We start from the raw sequence: 18,442 nt of genomic DNA, 5'->3' as shown, positions 1-18,442 counted from the left end.
TGAGAGACATTATGACACAAATTAGCAAAAGAAAAGGAGACTGAGTGACTTTCCTGATATTAATAAAACTTAAAACGTTGTGACGGCATTTACAGTGACCAACAATAAAAAAAAAAAGGACAGAAATTAAGTTCATAGTGTTTAAAATATATGCAGTTCTACATTCCGATCTTGTAAACTGTTTTTAATTTTTGTTCTGAGCAGATCATTGCTGAAGGTGCCAACGGACCCACAACTCCTGAAGCTGACAAGGTCTTCCTGCAAAACAACGTGATGGTTATTCCTGTACGTGAACTAAACTGAACCTATAACACCATACAATACAAATATAATATACAATACACATATAATAATATAACAGTCATCAGTGAGGACTTGGACTTAGACTTTATTGATCAACAAGGGAAATTATTTGGACACAGTAGCTCACAGCGTTGAGCAAGAGACTGATGTCAAATAAGACATGGTAACTGGTCATGGTCAGGAGTCAGAATACACTAGACCAGGGGTCGGCAACCCAAAATGTTCAAAGAGCCATATTGGCCCAAAAAAACAAAAACCATACCTGCCTGGAGCTGCAAAAAATGAAAAGCCTTATGTAAGCAACATAGGCTGTCAGTATATTAGCTATATAAGCCGACTATTAAAATGACTAAATAGGCTACAAATAGAACAAAACGGTTTCACGTTTGCGTGTAAACTGACGCGCTGAAAGTGCGACCGACGTTTACCTGTTGCTTTGACGACGATGATGGAAGCATTCAGAGCAGCAGTCGCATTTCTTCTGATCGTGCATAGGAGCACTCATAAAACAGCAGCATGTAGAACTTTGTACGCAACATCAGCCCGGAGCAGAAGCTCTGAACTCGGGCAGCAGCGCCAAACACACGGGAGCAGTCAGCGCACAGCCCCTCAAGACGGGGCTGGGGGTCCAGTGTTGATCAGATGATCCGGAGGCTTCGTCCTCCATGTCCTGGTTCAGACGGGGGTGAGCAAGACCAGCGCGCAAAGGACTGGGTCCGAGTGCTTCAGTGCAGTCGTCTGCGCGCTGGTTCCGTGCGGGAAAAGAGAGAATGCGCTGTGGACCACAGGTCCGGGCTGCTCCGGTCCTCCGCGCTCGACCGCGGCTGGTTCCAAGGTGGTGCAAAGCATCTGGACAGAGCATCCCGTTTGGTTCGTTATATGTTGTTCTGAGCGGTCCGTCTGCGCACGTGTTTTTTTTTTTTTTTCGGGGAAAGTGCTTCTCAGGTGGAGGCACCGAACACCACCCCCGCTTCAGCTGAAACACTTTTCATGTGTTTGCATTTGCACACACAGCTGATGGATCAAATTCATGACCAGAGATGAACAAGGGTTTTATCCCTAAAGAAACCATATTAAAACAACAACTAAAAAAATCATTCCTTTTCCATTTTCACTCATGCTTGAAAAAGCTCCAGGGAGCCACTAGGGGGGTGCTAAAGAGCCGCAGGTTGCCGACCCCTGCACTAGACGGTTAGCAAGAACCCCAGAAGTTGTAGACCGCGCACCGACTAATCAGTGAAGAGCTGTGAAGCCATGACGTCAAACTCAAGTGTCTGTCTGTGTCCCTTTTGTGGTTCAGCCCAACAGTAAACAAAGCGTCGAGATGGATGTAGATGAAGACAGACATTCTGTGTTGGAAACGATTCCTGAGATTGAAGCCGAAACAAAGAGAATGTTTGGTGAATTTTATCAAGGAGAAAGATGTTATTGTCCTTCTTCCTACGGGATTTGGTGCGTTACATACGTCACGACCAAATAGCAGCGATCGGTTAAATACAAAAAGTACCCGCCTTCCATCGAGTGAATGAGTCCAGCTGATGAATCTAACTCAAAGTGCTTTACATCAAGGAACCACTCAAACCATCCACTCACACACCAGTGTACACAGACACTAGGGGTGAGGTGGAGTGTCTTGCCCAAGGACATAACGACAGCATTCATCTGGGGAGCTGGGATCACATCACCCAACCTGTGGCCCGGGAATCTGACCGCTCAACCAATGAGATAGAGATGTATAGATATATATAGATATATAGATAGATATATAATTACATCGAGAGTGGGAGTTGAACCTCCAACCTTCAGATCAGTGAACAAACGCTCTAACTGAGCTACTGTTGCATAAATAAAATGTAAAAATAGAAATATAGTAACAATAATAGATTTCAACAATATACAGGCTGAAGTAAGGATGAGTTGTTGTACAGTTGTAGGGAGTATTATCTGTTACATAAAGGTGAGTTGTTGTACAGTTGTAGGGAGTATTATCTGTTACATAAAGGTGAGTTGTTGTACAGTTGTAGGGAGTATTATCTGTTACATAAAGGTGAGTTGTTGTACAGTTGTAGGGAGTATTATCTCCTCTGTGTGTGGATGAGCAGGAGTGTTCATGATCCGGAGCAGTTTGTCCAGTTTGGAGGAAGAAGATCTTGCTTTAATATTCTAACTTAAACCTACAAATTCTCTGCTTCTCTGTTCAGATTAGGGCGACTCGAGGCTTTCTCAGGCAAAGTTAAGAAAAGTTTACCTCGGATGTTTTTGTTTAATTTAAAAGATAAAACAAGATTACCTGTTTTTGATGTTATTTTTCACTTTTACCACTCTTTCTCCTTCTGTCTCCCTCTGTCTCTCGCTCTCTCTCTCCCTCCCTCCATCTTTTTCTGTTTGTCTGTGTCTTCCTTTTTTCCCTCCCTCTTTATCTCTGTCTCTCTTGCCATGTCTCTGTGTCCCTCCCCTCCCTCCCTCTCTCTCTCCTCCTCCTTCTCTCTGTCCTCTCTCTTTCAGGACATGTATCTGAACGCTGGTGGTGTGACTGTGTCTTATTTCGAGTGGTTGAAGAATCTGAACCACGTCAGTTATGGCCGACTCACCTTCAAATACGAGAGGGACTCCAACTACCACCTGCTCAGTGAGTACATTTTATTCATCATTTCCACGCGACGAGAGGGGGAGAGGATTTTCGGTGCGCGTTGCGCAGATTCCCTACGTAGAAACTTCCGCCTCCTCCTTACGCCAGAAAGTGAGAAAAGTGAGGCAGTGAGGAGCAGGGAGAAGAGCGAGAAGAGCGAAACGGGGAGCGGGGAGAGGAGCAGTAAAGGGTGCAGAGAAGGTGCGTGGAGATTCAGTGCGAATGAAGCTACTACTACAACACGCAGCAGCAAGCGGACTCTTTCTTTGCATTGAAAATTACGTTTTCAGGCATAGGATATCGCATTCGTGTCCTGAAAAACGTTTGACTAGCTCTTGGAAATAAAGTACGTTTTCATAATAAGCAGAAGTGACCTGTCCAGGAGTAATTTGGCGACCAGTGCGTCAGTCTTTAGACCCTGCGTCTGCTTCAGTCGCGCCATCGCTGGAATGAATCTTCCAAGAATCACCTTAGTTTGGCTTCGCTGCTTTAGTCTTCTTCTTTCAGCGACCTCAAAAACTGACTTTCTTTTGCGGCGAACTGCTCCTGGATTCTTGTCTGCCATTGCAACAAACTTTGTGCTAACTGCGAGGAAGATATAGGTAAAAAAAAAGCCGCTAAGAACTGTTGCGTTGGTGGAGTAAACTGCGTCTGTGCGTCTTGCGTCTGTGGACTGCGTGACAGTCGTACGTAAACCACGTAATGGCAGCGCGCAGGCAAGTCAGTTACGCTAGAAACGTAGGGAGTTTGATTGACAGCCTGTCAGCTCACAGATAATGGGTTGAAGTTGCTCCTCTATTTATTTAGTTTCTGCACATCTGCTGCTTNTCTCAGGTGGAGGCACCGAACACCACCCCTGCTTCAGCTGAAACACTTTTCATGTGTTTGCATTTGCACACACAGCTGATGGATCAAATTCATGACCAGAGATGAACAAGGGTTTTATCCCTAAAGAAACCATATTAAAACAACAACTAAAAAAATCATTCCTTTTCCATTTTCACTCATGCTTGAAAAAGCTCCAGGGAGCCACTAGGGGGTGCTAAAGAGCCGCAGGTTGCCGACCCCTGTACTAGACGGTTAGCAAGAACCCCAGAAGTTGTAGACCGCGCACGACTAATCAGTGAAGAGCTGTGAAGCCATGACGTCAAACTCAAGTGTCTGTCTGTGTCCCTTTTGTGGTTCAGCCCAACAGTAAACAAAGCGTCGAGATGGATGTAGATGAAGACAGACATTCTGTGTTGGAAACGATTCCTGAGATTGAAGCCGAAACAAAGAGAATGTTTGGTGAATTTTATCAAGGAGAAAGATGTTATTGTCCTTCTTCCTACGGGATTTGGTGCGTTACATACGTCACGACCAAATAGCAGCGATCGGTTAAATACAAAAAAGTACCCGCCTTCCATCGAGTGAATGAGTCCAGCTGATGAATCTAACTCAAAGTGCTTTACATCAAGGAACCACTCAAACATCCACTCACACACCAGTGTACACAGACACTAGGGGTGAGGTGGAGTGTCTTGCCCAAGGACATAACGACAGCATTCATCTGGGGAGCTGGGATCACATCACCCAACCTGTGGCCCGGGAATCTGACCGCTCAACCAATGAGATAGAGATGTATAGATATATATAGATATATAGATAGATATATAATTACATCGAGAGTGGGAGTTGAACCACCAACCTTCAGATCAGTGGACAAACGCTCTAACTGAGCTACTGTTGCATAAATAAAATATATAGTAACAAGTAGGGAGTATTATCTGTTACATAAAGGTGAGTTGTTGTACAGTTGTAGGAGTATTATCTGTTACATAAGTGAGTTGTTGTACAGTTGTAGGGAGTATTATCTGTTACATAAGGTGAGTTGTTGTACAGTTGTTAGGGAGTATTATCTGTTACATAAAGGGTGAGTTGTTGTACAGTTGTAGGGAGTATTATCTGTTACATAAAGGTGAGTTGTTGTACAGTTGTAGGGAGTATTATCTGTTACATAAAGGTGAGTTGTTGTACAGTTGTTAGGGAGTATTATCTCCTCTGTGTGTGGATGAGCAGAGTGTTTGATCCAGTTTGTCCAGGAAGAAGATCTTGCTTTAATATTCTAACTTAAACCTACAAATTCTCTCTCTGTTCAGATTCGAGCTTTCTCAGGCAAAGTTAAGAAAAGTTTACCTCGGATGTTTTTTTAATTTAAAAGATAAAACAAGATTACCTGTTTTTTGATGTTATTTTTCACTTTTACCACTCTTTCTCCTTCTGTCTCCCTCTGTCTCTCGCTCTCTCCCTCCCTCCATCTTTTTCTGTTTATCTGTGTCTTCCTTTTTTCCCTCCCTCTTTATCTCTGTCTCTCTTGCCATGTCTCTGTGTCCCTCCCCTCCCTCCCTCTCTCTCTCTCTCTCTCCTCCTCCTCTCTGTCCTCTCTCTTTCAGGACATGTATCTGAACGCTGGTGGTGTGACTGTGTCTTATTTCGAGTGGTTGAAGAATCTGAACCACGTCAGTTATGGCCGACTCACCTTCAAATACGAGAGGGACTCCAACTACCACCTGCTCAGTGAGTACATTTTATTCATCATTTCCACGCGACGAGAGGGGAGCGGTGCGCGGAGATTCCGTGCTGAGAAAAGAAGTGAGGAGCAGGGAGAAGAGCGAAACGGGGAGCGGGGAGAGGAGCAGTAAAGGGTGCAGAGAAGGTGCGTGGAGATTCAGTGCGAATGAAGCTACTACTACAACACGCAGCAGCAAGCGGACTCTTTCTTTGCATTGAAAATTACGTTTTCAGACATAGGATATCGCATTCGTGTCCTGAAAAACGTTTGACTAGCTCTTGGAAATAAAGTACGTTTTCATAATAAGCAGAAGTTTCCTGTCCAGGAGTAATTTGGCGACCAGTGCGTCAGTCTTTAGACCCTGCGTCTGCTTCAGTCGCGCCATCGCTGGAATGAATCTTCAAGAATCACCTTAGTTTGGCTTCGCTGCTTTTCCCCTTGTCTTCTTCTTTCAGCGACCTCAAAAACTGACTTTCTTTTGCGGCGAACTGCTCCTGGATTCTTGTCTGCCATTGCAACAAACTTTGTGCTAACTGCGAGGAAGATATAGGTAAAAAAAAGCCGCTAAGAACTGTTGCGTTGGTGGAGTAAACAGCGTCTGTGCGTCTTGCGTCTGTGGACTGCGTGACAGTCGTACGTAAACCACGTAATGGCAGCGCGCAGGCAAGTCAGTTACGCTAGAAACGTAGGGAGTTTGATTGACAGCCTGTCAACTAACAGATAATGGGTTGAAGTTGCTCCTCTATTTATTTAGTTTCTGCACATCTGCTGCTTGAAACACACCAATCACAGGCAGACTGAAATGAGAAACAAATACAGTGTGAGCTGCTCCTTTCTTAGGAATGTGGTGCCAACAATACAGGTATTTTCTGCTACTCTTTGGTCATTTATGTGTGATTTTTTTTTTTTTTTTTTCCCCCTCAAACTCTATTTAAACAGATGCTAAATTACACATGAAAAGGAGAAAATTGCATCATTCATGTCCTGTGGTCTCAAGTACATACACATTTTTTTTATTTTATTACATTATTACATTATTTTATGGTATTTATATTTTTATATGGCTTTACTTAACATTAGGGACGAGACTAGATCTCGTGCCAGGAGAGGATGGGGCTCACATGTTGAAAATGATCTCATGACATTTTTATTTCCATGTTTTTACATTTGTGTCATTCATTTTTCTTCTGTCCAGTGTCTGTGCAGGAGAGTTTAGAGCGGAAGTTTGGGAAACAAGGAGGACCCATCCCCATCGTGCCCACCGCTGACTTCCAGGCTCGAGTCGCTGTAAGTGCACAAAGTTCAATCACACTTTTATGTTACACTGAAGGAACTGGAAAGTAAGTGCATCAATATGAATGTGCAGGAAAGAACTGATTAAGAGACAAAGCTGTTTAATTGATCTTTACTTGTTTGTTTTTTTAGGGTGCGTCAGAGAAGGACATTGTTCACTCAGGCTTGGCCTACACAATGGAGAGATCTGCTCGGGTTAGTATTTTATAATGATAGTTTCACAAATTAATATATCAACACATTTCAGTGCAAACATTTGAAGTTGTTGGGGAAGTACACAAACAAACACAATGTTCAGATTCCACAAATGGAGTTAAAGTGTAACATCCTGAAGTGTAACACGTAACATTTCTGGTGGGGATTCTCCCACAGCACAAGCAGGTCCACCAGAAAAAAATGCACAGTGCCTTTTAAAAGATGATATAAAAGCAGCAGTTTGGCAGGTTTGGTGATTTCACATTTAAATGTAAATCATTTAGTCTCGTCTTGTCTGGGGCCAGGACTCCTTTTGAAATGAGAATCCAAATCTCTGTGGAACTTGATTAAATAAAGAACAAATAAAATGTAACAGTTGAGTGAAAATGGTCGCTTCTTTGACTCGATCTGGAGACATGACTGTTTTCCTTTTCATCCTTTTTAGCAAATCATGCGCACGGCCAGTAAGTACAACCTGGGCCTGGACCTGAGGACGGCTGCCTACGTCAACGCCATCGAGAAGGTCTTTAAAGTGTACAACGAGGCTGGACTCACCTTCACATAGACCTGATCCGTCAGAACACGCCGTTTACCGCCACATCGTTCTGCTCATATCCTGTTTAAGTTTAGTCTCGGGCTGCGTCTCTTCAGTGTCCTCGGTCATAGTTGATTTTGAAACATGCGTCCTGTTTCCTGTACACATGTGTCCACTGTTCTACAGATGCCTTATATCAGGACTGCTCTGACAGGGAGACAGACACTTTAACTACATTTCATTAAAGGGATTTATTAGATTTATTAGAAAACAAATTGTAATGATTAAAATAATTGTTGTTCTGTCCGTAGCAAAGGTCCAGATTTAGTTCTGTTCAGACTTGAGCTGTTTGATTCATTTATGTGACAGATCCTCCACTGAGACGAGATGGTTCTGCAGCAGGTTTTTCTTTGTAACCGTCCATTTCCTTCACAAAGTTGTTTATCAATAAATGACTGTATTTTTATTTTCATTGTTTTTCAAAACCAATAAAATATTAATAATATCACTTTGAGTCAGTGGTCACTGTTATCAGACAAGTGGACATTGTAAAGTTTTAAATCTGAACATGCTACTATCATTTTTCCATAATGTAAAACATATTATAGACTATTTACTATTTATACTACTATATTATTATTCCCAGGCATGTCCCACCGGGAGGAGGCCCCGGGGAAGACCCAGGACACGCTGGAGGGACTATGTCTCTCGGCTGGCCTGGGAACACCTCGGGGTTCCCCCGGAGGAGCTGGAGGACGTGTCTGGGGTGAAGGAAGTCTGGGAGTCCCTGCTTAGACTGCTCCCCCCGTGACCCGACCCTGGATAAGCGGACGAGAAATGGATGGATGGATTGTTACTATTTAACTAAGCCAGAGTTGAGTAAAAGTGTAAAAGATTTTTTTTTTTCTATTTTCAGAAATGACCTCGGTGCGTGTGATTAACCCTGAACAAGTCTTTGTTCATATGTATTCATGAACAGGTCTGTTTGTCTTGGCCAATGGTCCAGTCTCATCTGTGGAACATATTTTATGGTGATTTAAGTTCACTCCCTTTTAAATGAAACACACATCAAAAGGTGTAAGATTTTATGATGGTGTGTATAGTGAAGGAATGGGGTATAACCAGTGTGTCCATTTACTGGAAAAGGTTCTGATTTAAACTTTAAATTTCAGTGTGATGTGGACTTTATTAAGACATGTGACAGGCTTATATTAAAACATCAATAATTTAACCATTGCCTTTAAAATTTGGGGCACTTGACTTAGTCTAATATCAATTACCCCTCTCACATTCAAATACGAGAGGGACTCCAACTACAGCACCACCTGATCAGTGAGTACTCATCAAATATTAACTAAAGTTTAAAAAAACGTGACCACTGTAGGCAACAGTTTGACACTCAGTTTATTTTAGACACTGTTGTGAGACTTACACATTGTGCTACTTTAAAACAATACATCAAAAGAAATTCATTTTCCTTTGCTCCCTTTAGTTACTTTTACCTTTTGCCCCTTTCCCCCTTTACCTCCTTCATTCTTCTCTCCTCCTTTGCCCCCTTCTGCCTCTTCCTGCCTCTTCCTCCTTTACCACTGGATTCATTTTGCGAAAATTTTCAATAAACCATTTGAGATCACAATTTTCCAGAATTACAAACTTCCCATTTGTATATCGACTCACTGTTCCATGTTTTTTCTTAAGGATTATTTTTTTCACATCAGGAAAATCTGTTATGGAAATTGGGTAGTAATTCATTATTGCCGCTGTCCATTTAGTTATGTTTTTTTTGTGTGTTAAAAAAACAAGGGTGTTTTCATTATTTTCACTTGCACGTTCATAAAGACAGTCAGGGTTTTGCCTCAGTGTTTCATCTTCAATCCTTTTTCTCTCGTCTTCGTCTGCATTTTCTGGTATGTCAAATTTGCGCTGTAACAGAAGTTTTCAAAATGATGTGCATAGAAGAACATTTAACATGTTTTACTGTAATCTCTACTCTTCTACTCAAAAGCAATGAAATAATGACAGATCTCTCAGTAGATCTTACACACTGACATCATTTATCTGAAACATTACCTTCACCATTGTGACTGAGTGGCACTAAGTGGCAGAACTTTTTTTTTTTTAGCTCAAATTAGCTTCATACAGCAACATGGACACTGAAAATAGTTTCTCTGTTGTTGCTGTGACTGTGCAGATTTTCAGATTTTAGCAAGATCAACTCACCCCAAAAATGAATCTCCTCAACACAGACTATACACAAGTTATTTAAGGAGAGAAAAGTTCACTTCATCTGTGTGTTGTGATCCCATTTATCACAGACAATCTGTGTCAGTGATAAACGAGCCTGTAGTCTGCAGTGTCCCTGTTGTTTAACTGTTAACTGGATTTCTGCTACTGTTTACAGACTTTTATTTTTTCAGATGTCAGGTATAAACTCAATATTTAGCAGATATTATATATTAAGAAACATTAAATATTAAATATTTAGTAGATTTTTATATTTATTATTAAATTCTAGCAGCTCTCTCATTTTAAATGTGTTTTTTGTGTTAATATAATCACTACTTGCCATTGACACTCAAAATTCTGAATGTTGTCGTCATCTGCATAACTTCTATAGTTACTGGTCAAAGGGCATTACAGCATAGACTTTTTTTTTCTTATTACTTGTGTTATGAATTCAGTGGTTCCATTTCTTTTCACACAGTTTGGTTGAACCAACTCTGTAGACATGACAAACTAAACCATTTGGGAGAACAAGTCGCTAGTGTTTTTTGAGCCTGTGTTTCATCTGATCTGTTTATTTATTTTAAGTTCAGCAGAGGCCAAGTGACTCCCTAAATGTTCAACATCTCAGTTATTAATTTCATAATCATCCCATGGAAATTACAGCAAATATGTAGGTTTAGTAATACTACTCACTAAGAACACAAAATATTTTCTTTTTGCATGTGATAAAGTCTGCAAAAATGTTACATGACTAATAGAAAGCTGCATAAGTTGTGTTTAGAACTACTTACTGGTTGTGGTTCTTCGTCCTTGACTTCTTCTTCTTTGACCCCTTTGGTTACTGGGTTCATGTTGAGAAAATCTTCAGTAACCATTTGCGGATCACAATCTATCTGAATTATAAACTTCCCATTTTTATATTTTCTCACTGTTCCATGTGTTTTCTTCAGGATTATATATTTCACATGATCTCTGTTCCCTTCTATTGTGGACTCTGGGTAATGATTAATTATTGCCTTTGTCCATTTATCCATGTTGTGTTTTTCCGTAAAAAAACCCAGGGAGCCGGTTTCATTATTTTTTGTCTTATATTCATAAAGATAGTTGGGGTTGTTCCTCAGTGTATCATCTTTAATCCTTTTCCTCTTGCTGTGGATTGCATTTTCTGGTATGTTAAATTTGCGCTGTAAAAGAAGTTCTCATGTAAATTACAATAAATTTTGAGGGTTGTTAAGTGAGATGTCACTTCTGGGTCCAATGTGCATTGGCTGATTGAAAACACAATTACAATTTCCTCTTTTTTAAAGTGATGTCTCACATTACAAAAGGACTGCAGTTGTTTTACACTAGCAGCAAGTTATAAGTGTGACAGAAAGTGCACAAGGTTGAGATAAGAAGCTAAGCTCGTGTTAACAGTGACTGGCAGGGAGATGCACACACTGTTCATTTGGTTATAAAACTACATTAAATACACATTTCATGCAAGTTGTGGTTAAAATTCTTTTGAAAGGTAATAGGACAATCTAAGGTAATCGTGTTGAATAAGAAACACAGCAGTGTGACATTTTTGGGAAAAAAAAAAAAAAAACAAAGCTAGAAATGTGGACACACAAGTGACATCATCTCTTAAACACTCCCATGGGTGAATAAAAATGTAACATGGCTAAAGGCTGGTTTATAGTCCAGCGCCACGCTCCATGCAGCTGAACTGACATCCTGACGCAGACCTGAACCATCAGGGGGCATTGTGGGAATCCAAACAATTTCATTTATTTATTGCTTATTGTTTTAATAAACACATCACATAGCTCATGCACAGACATTTCTCTGTCAAACTGTTGCTGTTCTGAGCTGTTTTGAATCAGTTTTTCACACAATTTTGGTGGATCAGCCAATCACAGCTCATGCATTTGACAGAAATTCAACAGATACTTTTTGGCCGTGGTGCACAGGTGTGGGACATCCTGGTGTTGAATTGGCTTTGGACTATAAACCAGCCACAGACTGCATGTAAGGAAGCTGCATAAGTATTGTAGAACTACTTACTGGTATTGGAGATGGTGATCTTGGTGGCGATGGTCTTTGTGCCATGACTGTGAATGAAATGTAGAATTCAGATCTCATGCAACTGCTGTGTATTATTTTTATATAACCACAGGTAGTTCTGGCAACAATTAATCACTGTTCTATATCACTACGCTCTGAGCATCACTATAGCAAATGAACTACTGTTAGAAGGGTCTAGTTTTACCTAAAACAAAAATAACTAATTCCTGGAACATCCATGGGCAGCCAAAATGTTGTCAGATTTAAAAGTGAACTTTATCCAGTTTGTGGGACCATTGTATAAACACATTAAACAACTTGGAGCAGTCTGCATCGTGGAGTTCTAGCTGTGCAATAAATGCAGTGCACTTATCTAAAGGTTATTTCTTTCCCAAAACATTTGCCTGTCTCCACAAGTTCTGATAAGAATATTTGGGAGGAAGCTTCACCAAAGAAACTCATGGTTGTTGGTGTCAAAACAAACATCATGACTTATGAGGAAGGAATGAAAACCAACAAAGATTTATGTTGAATATTATATTATTATAATAGAAAATCACTAGTCTGTAAATTTGAAGTCAAAAAGAGTACATTTTTCTGAAGGATATGAGGATATCTTGCATGATGCCAAGCAAAAGAAGAGAAAAGAAATCCTTCAGATTTCGGCTGATCTGATTAAAAGATACTTGCCTAAAGTGGAACAGCTGAAGCTGTGGTGTCCAGGAAGCTCTGAGGAGAATCTGAAGCTGGTGCCTGATTCAAAGTCATCCTGCTCTTTTATGTTTTTATTAGACTGGGTGGAGCTATCAAACTCCAACCAGTTCTCTCATCATGACAAAGAATTTGACATGATCCTTTTTAGGCAACAGTCAGACAAGTTGAAATTAGAAAATTTGAAATTTGAACACGCTATTATCATTTTTGCATAATGTAAAACATATTATAGACTATTACTATTTAACTAAATCAGAGTTGAGTAAAAGTGTAAAAGTGTTTTTTTCTGATTTTCAGAAATGACCTCAGTGCGTGTGATTAACCCTGAACAAGTCATTGTTCATATGTATTCATGAACAGGTCTGTTTGTCTTTCCAAGGGTCCAGTCTCACCTGTGGAACATATTTTATGGTGATTTAAGTTCACTCCTTTTAAATGAAACGCACATCAAAAGGTGTAAGATTTTATGATAGTGTGTAGGCTTAAGGAATGAGGTATAACCAGTGTGTCCATTTACTGGAAAAGGTCCTGCTTTTTGAGTGTTATATGGGCGATCTAAAATTCAATGGGCCTAATTTAACAATCCTCTTTAAAATTTGGGGCACAAGAAGGACTATTGATTAGGTTACATCATTTTTATAGGGTCCAATTTGTGACCACCAAAAACTGAAATCTATTGGTGGAAATGGGAGCAATTTGTAAAAATTCAAGACGTGTGAAAAATTGAGATAACTTTTGATGTCCCACCCCTTGAGATAATGTGGACCAAATGTGAGCCTGTTTGGGTGAACGCCCTCGGAGGAGTTGGCACAAATATGAAGTTTACAGAAAATGCTTCGCAGATTAAAATCCAATATTGCTGAGCCCTGATGGAGCGGATGGCGCTGGTGTAATAGTATTTTTTACTTGTCTTGTCATGATCTTTTTTAAATTTTTTATTTTTTTATGGGAGGAGATCAAGAAGTCTATCTTTTATCACCAACACAATCGCACAAGACAGAGACACGATTAGAAACTGAACTATACCTACTAAATTGTATTGCAAATATAGGCCTCGTTACTAGAAATGACAATAAGGATTTACTTTAAGATTTATTACAAATGTTGTGCACATTTTAAGGTAAATTTATGGTTTCAAATATTTGGACATAGGCAGGTGAATCAGTTATGTGTTTTTTATTTATTTTTGTGCAAGTTATGAAAAAGTAAAAATCTCCATGCTTGTTAAACTTTGGTGTAAACCTGGTGAAAATGAAGGAATGCAATTAAATAATAAAAATATAAAACAATAAGAGTTGAATAATTAAAACATATATAAGCAGTTAAAAGCATGAATACATATTAACTTGGAAGAGTTCTGAGTTGGTTCAGTTGTTTATGATAAGTTGTTTATTGATGGGTTGTGTCTTGTTGGTAAAATGTCCATAATGTCCACATGAGGGCGCCTGACAAAATCACTGATCGGTTCAGCTTGAGCATGGCACAATTCTAAAGTCCTAGTGTGAGTGTGCCTAAAAATAAAAAAAGTAATGCAGTAGTTACTTTCCCTGGTAACTAGTTACTTTTATAGTGGAGAAACTCAGTTACTTTTTTGGAGAAATAACTAGTAAATATAACTAATTACTTTTTTCAAAGTAAATGTGCCCAACACTGAATTGAAAATGCAAAATTAGTCAATTTCTAGAAAACTTCATTAATGCAGCTTGAGTAACTTCTAAAACATCTGCTTTTTCTACTAAAATTTCTTCCTAAATCATGCAGGGTTCTAATCGAGGTTAACTGAAACTTTATTTTTTACCATGCTTTGATGGACCATCCTAATCATAGAAACAAGCAGGTGATGCACCCCAACCACAAAGTTATAGTGCACCTTTATAGTGCCTTTAACCTTTAAGGACATTTTTTGTGCAGCCCCAATGCACTGTGTGTGTGCGTGCGTGTGTGTGTGTGTACATCTCTACACGTGTGCGCCTCTACATGTGTGCGTCTCTACATGTGCATTTCTACATGTGCTTCTGTGTTTTCTCTACAGCAAAACGGCACTATTGTAGGCTTCCCAGGGGCAAAGCCGTACGAGGGCAGTATCCTGGAGGCAGACTGTCACATCCTGATCCCTGCGGCCGGAGAGAAGCAGCTCACCAGGAACAATGCTCCCAGAATCAAGGCCAAGGTACAGTGTGAACATGAATTACTCCAACTGTGCTACACAAGCTCCCTCTAGTGGTGTCCTACAGTTCTAATATTTGCTTCAAGATCCCATATTACGCTTTTTTCTGATCTATTTGATTGAGGGTATTCCATCAAAGTCATTTAATAAGTCCAGGCTTATCCTGAAATCCTGAGCTGAAACTAGCTCCGTCTTGACTCGTTCCATGACAGAAATATGCCTGACTGCAAAGCTCACGATTACCAAAAATGACCTGGTTTAATACTGATATTTAGACAGCTGATGTGTGTTTCTTTTGGAGTTTGTTTACATTAGCAACTAGAGAGACGCTTGCTCCATTCGTGTCAAAAACATGGCTCCTTACATATAAAAAAGGAAAATAAAAAGTTATATTTTGTTCCGAACTTTTCAAGAGGAGATGTCTTCTGCATTTGAGAGATTTATGACACAAATTAGCAGAAGAAAAGGAGACTGAGTGATTTCCTGATATTAATAAAACTTAAAACTTTGTGACGGCATTTACAGTGACCAACAATAAAAAAAAAAAGGACAGAAATTAAGTTCATAGTGTTTAAAATATATGCAGTTCTACATTCCGATCTTGTAAACTGTTTTTAATTTTTGTTTTGAGCAGATCATCGCTGAAGGTGCCAACGGACCCACAACTCCTGAAGCTGACAAGGTCTTCCTGCAAAACAACGTGATGGTTATTCCTGTACGTGAACTAAACTGAACCTATAACACTATACAATACAAATATAATATACAATACACATATAATAATATAACAGTCATCAGTGAGGACTTGGACTTAGACTTGGACTTTATTGATCAACAAGGGAAATTATTTGGACACAGTAGCTCACAGCATTGAGCAAGAGACTGATGTCAAATAAGACATGGTAACTGGTCATGGTCAGGAGTCAGAATACACTAGACCAGGGGTCGGCAACCCAAAATGTTCAAAGAGCCATATTGGCCCAAAAAAACAAAAAACCATACCTGCCTGGAGCTGCAAAAAATTAAAAGCCTTATGTAAGCAAACATAGGCTGTCAGTAATATTAGCTATATAAGCCGACTATTAAAATGACTAAATAGGCTACAAATAGAACAAAACGGTTTCACGTTTGCGTGTAAAACTAGAATAAACGGTAGTTTTAGGAGCTGACGCGCTGAAAGTGCGACCGACGTTTACCTGTTGCTTTGACGACGATGATGGAAGCATTCAGAGCAGCAGTCGCATTTCTTCTGATCGTGCATAGGAGCACTCATAAACAGCAGCATGTAGAACTTTGTACGCAACATCAGCCCGGAGCAGAAGCTCTGAACTCGGGCAGCAGCGCCAAACACACGGGAGCAGTCAGCGCGCAGCCCCTCAAGACGGGGCTGGGGTCCAGTGTTGATCAGATGAATCCGGAGGCTTCGTCCTCCATGTCCTGGTTCCAGACGGGGGCGAGCAAGACCAGCGCGCAAAGGACTGGGTCCGAGTGCTTCAGTGCAGTCGTCTGCGCGCTGGTTCCGTGCGGGAAAAGAGAGAATGCGCTGTGGACCACAGGTCCGGGCTGCTCCGGTCCTCCGCGCTCGACCGCGGCTGGTTCCAAGGTGGTGCAAAGCATCTGGACAGAAGCATCCCGTTTGGTTCGTTTATATGTTGTTCTGAGCGGTCCGTCTGCGCAGGTGTTTTTTTTTTTTTTTTTTTTTTTTTTCGGGGAAAAGTGCTTCTCAGGTGGAGGCACCGAACACCACCCCCGCTTCAGCTGAAACACTTTTCATGTGTTTGCATTTGCACACACAGCTGATGGATCAAATTCATGACCAGAGATGAACAAGGGTTTTTTATCCCTAAAGAAACCATATTAAAACAAACAACTAAAAAAAAATCATTCCTTTTCCATTTTCACTCATGCTTGAAAAAGCTCCAGGGAGCCACTAGGGGGGTGCTAAAGAGCCGCAGGTTGCCGACCCCTGCACTAGACGACGTTAGCAAGAATCCCAGAAGTTGTAGACCGCGCACCGACTAATCAGTGAAGAGCTGTGAAGCCATGACGTCAAACTCAAGTGTCTGTCTGTGTCCCTTTTGTGGTTCAACCCAACATTAAACAAAGCGTCGAGATGGATGTAGATGAAGACAGACATTCTGTGTTGGAAACGATTCCCGAGATCGAGAATTTAAAGCCGAAACAAAGAGAATGTTTGGTGAATTTTATCAAGGAGAAAGATGTTATTGTCCTTCTTCCTACGGGATTTGGTGCGTTACATACGTCACGACCAAATAGCAGCGATCGGTTAAATACAAAAAGTACCCGCCTTCCATCGAGTGAATGAGTTCAGCTGATGAATCTAACTCAAAGTGCTTTACATCAAGGAACCACTCACCCATCCACTCACACACCAGTGTACACAGACACTACAGGTGAGGTGGAGTGTCTTGCCCAAGGACATAACGAAGCATTCTTGGGAGCTGGATCCATACCATGTGGCCGTAATGCCGCCAAATAATAGATGTATGAAAATAGATATAAATAAATATAAAATGTCATTGACCGCACCTGATCTGAAACTATACGTGCTAACGTGAAAATAAAAAAAAAATAGTTGTTGTACAGTTGTAGGGAGTATTATCTGTTACATAAGGGTGAGTTGTTGTACAGTTGTAGGGAGTATTATCTGTTTACATAAGGTGAGTTGTTGTACAGTTGTAGGGAGTATTATCTGTTACATAAGGTGAGTTGTTGTACAGTTGTAGGAGTATTATCTGTTACATAAGGGTGAGTTGTTGTACAGTTGTAGGGAGTATTATCTGTTACATAAGGTGAGTTGTTGTACAGTTGTAGGGAGTATTATCTGTTACATAACGGTGAGTTGTTGTACAGTTGTAGGGAGTATTATCTGTTACATAAGGTGAGTTGTTGTACAGTTGTAGGGAGTATTATCTGTTACATAAGGTGAGTTGTTGTACAGTTGTAGGGAGTATTATCTGTTACATAAGGGTGAGTTGTTGTACAGTTGTAGGGAGTATTATCTGTTACATAAGGTGAGTTGTTGTACAGTTGTAGGGAGTATTATCTGTTACATAAGGGTGAGTTGTTGTACAGTTGTAGGGAGTATTATCTGTTACATAAGGGTGAGTTGTTGTACAGTTGTAGGGAGTATTATCTGTTACATAAGGTGAGTTGTTGTACAGTTGTAGGGAGTATTATCTGTTACATAAGGGTGAGTTGTTGTACAGTTTGTAGGGAGTATTATCTGTTACATAAGGGTGAGTTGTTTGTACAGTTGTAGGGAGTATTATCTGTTACATAAAGGTGAGTTGTTGTACAGTTGTAGGGAGTATTATCTGTTACATAAGGTGAGTTGTTGTACAGTTGTAGGGAGTATTATCTGTTACATAAGGGTGAGTTGTTGTACAGTTGTAGGGAGTATTATCTGTTACATAAGGGTGAGTTGTTTTGTACAGTTGTAGGGAGTATTATCTGTTACATAAGGGTGAGTTGTTGTACAGTTGTAGGGAGTATTATCTGTTACATAAGGTGAGTTGTTGTACAGTTGTAGGGAGTATTATCTGTTACATAAGGTGAGTTGTTGTACAGTTGTAGGGAGTATTATCTGTTACATAAGGTGAGTTGTTGTACAGTTGTAGGGAGTATTATCTGTTACATAAGGTGAGTTGTTGTACAGTTGTAGGGAGTATTATCTGTTACATAAGGTGAGTTGTTGTACAGTTGTAGGGAGTATTATCTGTTACATAAAGGTGAGTTGTTGTACAGTTGTAGGGAGTATTA

General features: G+C 40.3%; 3 protein-coding genes across 4 annotated transcripts in view; 2 read left to right on the top strand and 1 right to left on the bottom strand.

Moving 5' to 3' along the window:
- LOC110174582 (glutamate dehydrogenase, mitochondrial) overlaps positions 1–8,014 on the top strand; it is a 30,863-nt gene extending 22,849 nt beyond the window's left edge. The window contains exons 9-13 of the mRNA XM_055150221.1: positions 205–285; positions 2,809–2,932; positions 6,679–6,770; positions 6,909–6,971; positions 7,417–8,014. Of these exons, the coding sequence (XP_055006196.1) occupies positions 205–285; positions 2,809–2,932; positions 6,679–6,770; positions 6,909–6,971; positions 7,417–7,536 (480 nt within the window). The 3' untranslated portion in view covers positions 7,537–8,014. The remainder of the gene's footprint in view (positions 1–204; positions 286–2,808; positions 2,933–6,678; positions 6,771–6,908; positions 6,972–7,416) is intronic.
- Positions 8,015–8,391: 377 nt separating this feature from the next.
- LOC129407857 (glutamate dehydrogenase, mitochondrial-like) lies at positions 8,392–15,654 on the top strand. 2 transcript variants are annotated; one of them, XM_055150219.1, is made up of 3 exons: positions 8,392–8,537; positions 14,525–14,662; positions 15,294–15,654. In XM_055150219.1, exons 1-3 carry the CDS (start codon positions 8,478–8,480, stop codon positions 15,390–15,392), a joined length of 297 nt encoding a protein of 98 aa, XP_055006194.1. In that variant the 5' UTR covers positions 8,392–8,477; the 3' UTR covers positions 15,393–15,654. The 2 variants fall into 2 exon arrangements, with proteins under 2 accessions (XP_055006194.1, XP_055006195.1); XM_055150220.1 differs by lacking the exon at positions 8,392–8,537 and adding an exon at positions 12,790–12,903 and having other exon boundaries at positions 15,294–15,652.
- LOC129407855 (uncharacterized) overlaps positions 8,893–18,442 on the bottom strand; it is a 32,379-nt gene continuing 22,829 nt past the window's right edge. The window contains exon 4 of the mRNA XM_055150214.1: positions 8,893–9,429. Coding sequence (XP_055006189.1) covers positions 9,037–9,429 — 393 coding nt within the window. The 3' untranslated portion in view covers positions 8,893–9,036. The remainder of the gene's footprint in view (positions 9,430–18,442) is intronic.

This window comes from Boleophthalmus pectinirostris, unplaced genomic scaffold (genome assembly GCF_026225935.1).
Source record: "Boleophthalmus pectinirostris isolate CB_2022bp ecotype Guang Dong unplaced genomic scaffold, ASM2622593v1 HiC_scaffold_14, whole genome shotgun sequence".
Classification (NCBI taxonomy): domain Eukaryota; kingdom Metazoa; phylum Chordata; class Actinopteri; order Gobiiformes; family Gobiidae; genus Boleophthalmus; species Boleophthalmus pectinirostris.
Note: the sequence above shows the minus strand (reverse complement) of the source record. Positions and strands in the feature narration are given on the sequence as shown.

What these genes read in the sequence shown, in the direction of transcription:
- LOC129407857 (XM_055150219.1), top strand. Translation starts at nt 8,478, where the DNA reads ATGAACAGGTCTGTTTGTCTTGGCCAATGGTCCAGTCTCATCTGTGGA. An exon ending in TCTGTGGAACATATTTTATG is followed by an intron (nt 8,538 to 14,524) that starts GTGATTTAAGTT and finishes TTTTCTCTACAG; the next exon opens with CAAAACGGCACTATTGTAGG. An exon ending in CTCCCAGAATCAAGGCCAAG is followed by an intron (nt 14,663 to 15,293) that starts GTACAGTGTGAA and finishes TGTTTTGAGCAG; the next exon opens with ATCATCGCTGAAGGTGCCAA.